This window comes from Epinephelus fuscoguttatus, linkage group LG16 (assembly GCF_011397635.1).
Source record: "Epinephelus fuscoguttatus linkage group LG16, E.fuscoguttatus.final_Chr_v1".
Classification (NCBI taxonomy): Eukaryota; Metazoa; Chordata; class Actinopteri; order Perciformes; family Serranidae; genus Epinephelus; species Epinephelus fuscoguttatus.
The window spans coordinates 465610-473676 of NC_064767.1; the positions used below are offsets into that span (position 1 = coordinate 465610).

The window sequence follows — 8067 nt, forward strand, 5'->3', positions numbered from 1 at the left end:
CCCTTCAGAGGGGCCCGACCCTGAGGTTAGAAACCACTGGATCAAACTGACTGTACTTTAACATGAGCAGGGTTTTAAAAAGAGGACTTTGTGATGAAGTATTTTTTACAGTGTGCTATGAACACAGAGGATAGAAGACGTGTCCACGTGTCCTCATGTTGTTGAGTGTGAGCTGTGAGGTATAAACTCAGTGTGTTAATGCAGATGTTGCGTGAGTTTAGCATCAGTCCAGATGTTGACAGCTGCAGTTTCTCTTCAGTAAGCTCAAAGAAGAGACACAAAGTGATTCATAGAGCAGCACTAAGCTCCCACACTGTGTTTCATATACTTATATATATATATATATATATATATATATATATATATATATATATATGTATGTATATGTGTGTGTGTGTGTGTGTGTGTTTATACATGTATACACTCAGGCTGTTATATTTCTGTCATCCTGTCTGACCCACTGTGAGTCGTGCAGAGAGACAACAGCTGAGGACAGTTTGATTCAGAAACCTTTGTTCATTTTTAAGATTAAACTTTTAATTGTTTTTTCAGCATTTCAACAAACAAAACAATAAAAATATACAAACAACATTAAACATAAAAGAAGTCAGCATGGGTTTCCTCCAGGTGCTCTGACATGTTCTCCCCGTGTCAGCGTGGGTTTCCTCCAGGTGCTCTGACATGTTCTCCCCGTGTCAGCGTGGGTTTCCTCCAGGTGCTCCCACATGTTCTCCCCGTGTCAGTGTGGGTTTCCTCCAGGTGCTCCCACATGTTCTCCCCGTGTCAGTGTGGGTTTCCTCCAGGTGCTCCCACATGTTCTCCCCGTGTCAGCGTGGGTTTCCTCCAGGTGCTCTGACATGTTCTCCCTGTGTCAGTGTGGGTTTCCTCCAGGTGCTCCGACATGTTCTCCCTGTGTCAGCGTGGGTTTCCTCCAGGTGCTCCCACATGTTCTCCCCGTGTCAGTGTGGGTTTCCTCCAGGTGCTCCCACATGTTCTCCCCGTGTCAGTGTGGGTTTCCTCCAGGTGCTCCCACATGTTCTCCCCGTGTCAGTGTGGGTTTCCTCCAGGTGCTCCCACATGTTCTCTCCGTGTCAGCGTGGGTTTCCTCCAGGTGCTCCCACATGTTCTCCCTGTGTCAGCGTGGGTTTCCTCCAGGTGCTCCCACATGTTCTCCCCGTGTCAGCGTGGGTTTCCTCCAGGTGCTCTGACATGTTCTCCCTGTGTCAGCGTGGGTTTCCTCCAGGTGCTCCCACATGTTCTCCCTGTGTCAGCGTGGGTTTCCTCCAGGTGCTCTGACATGTTCTCCCTGTGTCAGTGTGGGTTTCCTCCAGGTGCTCCCACATGTTCTCCCCGTGTCAGCGTGGGTTTCCTCCAGGTGCTCTGACATGTTCTCCCCGTGTCAGCGTGGGTTTCCTCCAGGTGCTCCCACATGTTCTCCCCGTGTCAGCGTGGGTTTCCTCCAGGTGCTCTGACATGTTCTCCCTGTGTCAGCGTGGGTTTCCTCCAGGTGCTCCCACATGTTCTCCCCGTGTCAGCGTGGGTTTCCTCCAGGTGCTCTGACATGTTCTCCCCGTGTCAGCGTGTTTTTTGGCGTCCAGAAGGTGTTTCCTGTCTGCCGTCTGTCTGATTTCATGTAAAGAAGCATATATACCTATGTGTTTGTGTGTCAGCCAATCACATGTTGACAGACCATGTTTTATGTCCATGATGTAAGAACGCACTAAAGGTGTTTCTGATATTTTGTCCACCTCACAACAACATAATCATGTCTTAATAAACTCTTGAGACAGCAGCAGTCCGGCTGGTGCAGCTGCTCCATAAAAACTCATCCTATATTAAATATTATTTATTGAATACAGTTTATGTTCCAGCAGCTGTGTGTGAGTGAGAGTGAAATCCCCTGAGTTTAATCAGGTCTCTGCAGAGGGACAGAGGACATATTGGAGACATGATGTTTGAAGACAGATTAATATGAAGTCAGATTATATTGTTAGATTACATATTGTTTTACAGCCTTTAATATCAGCCGGGCTGCTGCAGGACAACTGGAGAATCAAATCAAAGCTCCACTTTTACATCATCTCATGTCTCTGTGGGGTCAAACCACACAAAGGATTCTGGGAGAAAGGTAACAGGAAGTGACTCAGTGAGGAGCAGTCATCACTTCACCAGAAGATCAGTTTGATAAACCAGGAAACACCACAGTGACAAAACTCACTGCTGCATGATGAATAAAGTCATGTGATGAATACGAAACCAGACGTCACAACTGAACTTTATTTTAACACTTCAAATGAACTTCAAACAGTTTCAGTGTCACTTTATTTATAAAACATTTAACTGAAACTTAATCATCAGGTGAACTTATGGTTAATATGTATTTTAATAATGTGTTTAGTTTTATCTGATTGTGCCACGAACAGTGGTCGTTTTTAACTAAGACACCACTTCATTTCCTTTCAGGATTGTGCCATGAATACAGTTGTTTTCTACTGAAACTTTGCAGATATTTTAAAACCACAACACAATGTTTTTCTGACCACAACCAGGTGACACTGTGCCTGAACTGAACCACACTTGAACCACAGCATTATTGGAACATAAAGTTTTGATAATATCATTATAATAAAGAATAAATAACAAATGTGTTTTTCAGGAACAAAGCCGACAGAGATCCTGGTGATTCAGGAGCTGCAGTTTGTCATGTTCAACTTATACAAAGTGATAAATTGATAAACACAGTTGGGTCTGTCCCTCCTCTTCTTCGTCTCCTCTGCCGCCTTCATTTCCTGATAACCTGTTAATTTTATTGTTTTTCACTCACATTATATGATTACTGCGGCGACCCCACCGCCACTCAAATCACTTAATGCACTATTATTGAGGCCAGGCGCTCGCCTCCGTTAGCCAAATGACTGTTGATATTTGCTTTTAATTTAAGCAATCCACTACAAGACTCATTAACATGCTGCTAGATTAACTGCCTCCAAGCTGAGGTTATCCGCCTCTTAATGCCCTTTCCATGGGAGATAATCCCTGCTAACTTGGATTGGAGGCTACAATGAGATCAGCAGCGAGTATGAAGAGATGAAGGAGAACCCGTCTGATCGGATCGCAGCGCTCCAACAATCACCACGCTCCTCCTCCTCCTCCTCCCTCTGCTCCTCCGCCCCCGCAATTTACTTAATTTATAGGTGTTAGTGGCCGACAGCGAGACAAGGACCCTGAAGGCACCACTGAGCCTGCACACAGACAGACAGATAGACAGACAGAATATTCACCCAACAAACATCACAGAGAAATATTTGACTCCTACATACCTTTACCACATTCAGATATTCTGACTTCAGTCAGGTTTGAGTGCAGGACTGATGCTTGTATTTGAGTATCATCACAGTTTGGTGTCAGTACTTTTACTGCCCTGAACAATCTGCTCTCACTCTGAAGTCATCAAAATCCAGCACTTGGTCAGTGACTTCTGGCGCCAGACACTGACGAAAAAAGCCGTCCTTTAATGTCGGCATGATACCCAGCTGATACCCAGGGTGTGGGCGTCAGGAGGAAACATGGAGGGACAAGGACGAAAGTTCAGGCAGCGAAAGTCCAAGTAGGGATGGTGGGAGGAGGGGTGGATGGGTCCAACACCAGACTGTCACCCAGGAGGCCGCTGTTCACTTCCTGTAAGATTGTAAAGCCAAACCCTGTTCTTTGTGTTGTTTGTGTTGGCTAAACGTAACCATGTGTGTGTGTTGGCTAAACGTAACCATGTGTGTGTGTTGGCTAAACGTAACCACGTGTGTGTGTTGGCTAAATGTAACCACGTGTGTGTGTTGGCTAAATGTAACTACGTGTGTGTGTTGGCTAAACGTAACCACGTGTGTGTGTTGGCTAAACGTAACCACGTGTGTGTGTTGGCTAAATGTAACTACGTGTGTGTGTTGGCTAAACGTAACCACGTGTGTGTGTGTGTTGTGGCTAAACGTAACCACGTGTGTGTGTTGGCTAAACGTAACCACGTGTGTGTGTTGGCTAAATGTAACCATGTGTGTGTGTTGGCTAAACGTAACCATGTGTGTGTGTTGGCTAAACGTAACCACGTGTGTGTGTTGGCTAAACGTAACCACGTGTGTGTGTTGGCTAAATGTAACTACGTGTGTGTGTTGGCTAAACGTAACCACGTGTGTGTGTGTGTTGTGGCTAAATGTAACTACGTGTGTGTGTTGGCTAAATGTAACTACGTGTGTGTGTTGTGGCTAAATGTAACTACGTGTGTGTGTTGGCTAAATGTAACTACGTGTGTGTGTGTGTTGTGGCTAAACGTAACCACGTGTGTGTGTTGGCTAAACGTAACCACGTGTGTGTGTTGGCTAAATGTAACCGTGTGTGTGTTGGCTAAACGTAACCATGTGTGTGTGTTGGCTAAACGTAACCACGTGTGTGTGTTGGCTAAACGTAACCGCGTGTGTGTGTTGGCTAAATGTAACTACGTGTGTGTGTTGGCTAAACGTAACCACGTGTGTGTGTGTTGTGTGTAAATATTACTACGTGTGTGTGTTGGCTAAATGTAACTACGTGTGTGTGTGTGAGTTGGCTAAATGTAACCACGTGTGTGTGCTGGCTAAACGTAACTACGTGTGTGTGTTGGCTAAACGTAACCACGTGTGTGTGTGTGTGTTGGCTAAATGTAACCACGTGTGTGTGTGTGTGTGTTGGCTAAACGTAACCACGTGTGTGTGTGTGTGTGTTGGCTAAATGTAACTACGTGTGTGTGTTGGCTAAATGTAACTACGTGTGTGTGTTGGCTAAACGTAACCACATGTGTGTGTGTGTGTTGGCTAAATGTAACCATGTGTGTGTGTGTTGGCTAAACGTAACCACGTGTGTGTGTGTGTTGTGGCTAAATGTAACTACGTGTGTGTGTTGGCTAAATGTAACTACGTGTGTGTGTGTGTTGTGGCTAAATGTAACTACGTGTGTGTGTTGGCTAAATGTAACTACGTGTGTGTGTGTTGTGGCTAAACGTAACCACGTGTGTGTTGGCTAAACGTAACCACGTGTGTGTGTCGGCTAAACGTAACCACGTGTGTGTGTTGGCTAAACGTAACCACGTGTGTGTGTTGGCTAAACGTAACCACGTGTGTGTGTTGGCTAAACGTAACCACGTGTGTGTGTCGGCTAAACGTAACCACGTGTGTGTGTTGGCTAAACGTAACCACGTGTGTGTGTTGGCTAAACGTAACCACGTGTGTGTGTTGGCTAAACGTAACCACGTGTGTGTGTGTGGTGGCTAAAAGTAACCACGTGTGTGTGTGTTGGCTAAATGTAACTACGTGTGTGTGTTGGCTAAATGTAACTACGTGTGTGTGTTGGCTAAATGTAACTACGTGTGTGTGTGTGTTGTGGCTAAACGTAACCACGTGTGTGTGTTGGCTAAACGTAACCACGTGTGTGTGTTGGCTAAATGTAACCATGTGTGTGTGTTGGCTAAACGTAACCATGTGTGTGTGTTGGCTAAACGTAACCACGTGTGTGTGTTGGCTAAACGTAAACGTGTGTGTTGGCTAAATGTAACTACGTGTGTGTGTTGGCTAAACGTAACCACGTGTGTGTGTGTGTTGTGGCTAAATGTAACTACGTGTGTGTGTTGGCTAAATGTAACTACGTGTGTGTGTGTGAGTTGGCTAAATGTAACCACGTGTGTGTGCTGGCTAAACGTAACTACGTGTGTGTGTTGGCTAAACGTAACCACGTGTGTGTGTGTGTGTTGGCTAAATGTAACCACGTGTGTGTGTGTGTTGGCTAAACGTAACCACGTGTGTGTGTGTGTGTTGGCTAAATGTAACTACGTGTGTGTGTTGGCTAAATGTAACTACGTGTGTGTGTTGGCTAAACGTAACCACATGTGTGTGTGTGTGTTGGCTAAATGTAACCACGTGTGTGTGTGTGTTGGCTAAACGTAACCACGTGTGTGTGTGTGTGTTGGCTAAACGTAACCACGTGTGTGTTGTCTAAATGTAACAACATTTGTGTGTGTGTGTCGGCTAAATGTAACTACGTGTGTGTGTTGGCTAAATGTAACTACGTGTGTGTGTGTGTTGTGGCTAAATGTAACTACGTGTGTGTGTTGGCTAAATGTAACTACGTGTGTGTGTGTGTTGGCTAAATGTAACCACGTGTGTGTGTTGGCTAAACGTAACTACGTGTGTGTGTTGGCTAAACGTAACCACGTGTGTGTGTGTGTTGGCTAAATGTAACCACGTGTGTGTGTGTTGTCTAAACGTAACCACGTGTGTGTGTGTGTTGGCTAAATGTAACTACGTGTGTGTGTTGGCTAAATGTAACTACGTGTGTGTGTTGGCTAAACGTAACCACATGTGTGTGTGTGTGTTGGCTAAATGTAACCATGTGTGTGTGTGTTGGCTAAACGTAACCACGTGTGTGTGTGTGTGTTGGCTAAATGTAACCACGTGTGTGTGTGTGTGTTGGCTAAATGTAACCACATGTGTGTGTGTTGGCTAAATGTAACCACGTGTGTGTGTGTGTGTTGGCTAAACGTAACCACGTGTGTGTGTGTGCTGGCTAAATGTAACCGTGTGTGTGTGTGTGTTGGCTAAACGTAACCACGTGTGTGTGTGTGTTGGCTAAACGTAACCGTGTGTGTGTGTGTGTTGGCTAAACGTAACCACGTGTGTGTGTGTGTTGGCTAAACGTAACCACGTGTGTGTGTTGGCTAAACGTAACCACGTGTGTGTGTGTGTGTTGGCTAAACATAACCACGTGTGTGTGTGTGCTGGCTAAATGTAACCACGCGTGTGTGTGTTGGCTAAATGTAACCACGTGTGTGTGTGTTGGCTAAACGTAACCGTGTGTGCGTGTGTGTTGGCTGAACGTAACCATGTGTGTGTGTTGGCTAAACGTAACCACGTGTGTGTGTTGGCTAAATGTAACTACGTGTGTGTGTTGGCTAAATGTAACTACGTGTGTGTGTTGGCTAAATGTAACCATGTGTGTGTGTGTTGGCTAAACGTAACCACGTGTGTGTGTGTGTGTGTGTGTTGGCTAAATGTAACCACATGTGTGTGTGTTGGCTAAATGTAACCACGTGTGTGTGTGTTGGCTAAACGTAACCGTGTGTGTGTGTGTGTGTGTGTGTGTGTGTTGGCTAAACGTAACCACGTGTGTGTGTGTGTTGGCTAAACGTAACCACGTGTGTGTGTGTTGGCTAAATATAACCACGTGTGTGTGTGTTGGCTAAATGTAACCACGTGTGTGTGTGTGTTGGCTAAACGTAACCGTGTGTGCGTGTGTGTTGGCTAAACGTAACCATGTGTGTGTGTTGGCTAAACGTAACCACATGTGTGTGTGTTGGCTAAACGTAACCATGTGTGTGTGTGTGTTGGCTAAACGTAACCACGTGTGTGTGTGTTGGCTAAATGTAACCATGTGTGTGTGTTGGCTAAACGTAACCACGTGTGTGTGTGTTGGCTAAATGTAACTTGAGCTTTAACCCTCTGAAGCCTGGAGCTACATCACTTCCTGTGCTGCTTTCAGACGTATTTAACCCTTTAAGGCTGATTGGTGCTCTTTTTCTGGGTCTTTTCCAGGGACAGTTGCTGGGAAACAGGAAGAGGAGAAGTGCTGATAAATCTTACTGGCTTGTGGATTATTTAATTTCTATTGAGAGACTGGAGTCTGGTTTCACCTCACACCAGGAATCAGCTACTTTACACCTCCTCCTCCTCCTCCTCCAGCAGATTAGGGGTGGGATTATTTACAGCCTCAAGGAAACACACACACACACAGAGTCCTGCTGGGTGGGATGAGGATGATGATGTTGATGATGAAGACGAGGAGCAGGTCGTGGTACTGTCACCACGGTAACAGCAGATGTCTCCTCCTCTTCCTCCATCTGCTGCGACTTTCAGTGACAAGTTAAATCACTTTTATTAACCCTAAGTCCATGAGGACCCCACGACTCACAGCTCCATCATTCACCAGAGAACATCAGGACTGGCTGAGCAGGTTCACACTGAGCACATGTGACAGGCGTGAATGAGTCTGGAGACG

General features: G+C 45.6%; 1 protein-coding gene across 3 annotated transcripts; it reads left to right on the forward strand.

The window, feature by feature from the left end:
* Positions 1-621: 621 nt before the first annotated feature.
* Positions 622-1567, forward strand: LOC125903264 (uncharacterized). Of its 3 annotated transcripts, none has more exons than XM_049600078.1 (3): positions 622-935; positions 1112-1199; positions 1332-1567. In XM_049600078.1, exons 1-3 carry the CDS (start codon positions 902-904, stop codon positions 1558-1560), a joined length of 351 nt encoding a protein of 116 aa, XP_049456035.1. In that variant the 5' UTR covers positions 622-901; the 3' UTR covers positions 1561-1567. The 3 variants fall into 3 exon arrangements, with proteins under 3 accessions (XP_049456035.1, XP_049456034.1, XP_049456036.1); XM_049600077.1 differs by having other exon boundaries at positions 622-847; positions 1156-1375; positions 1420-1567; XM_049600079.1 differs by having other exon boundaries at positions 622-715.
* The last annotated feature ends 6500 nt before the right edge of the window (positions 1568-8067 follow it).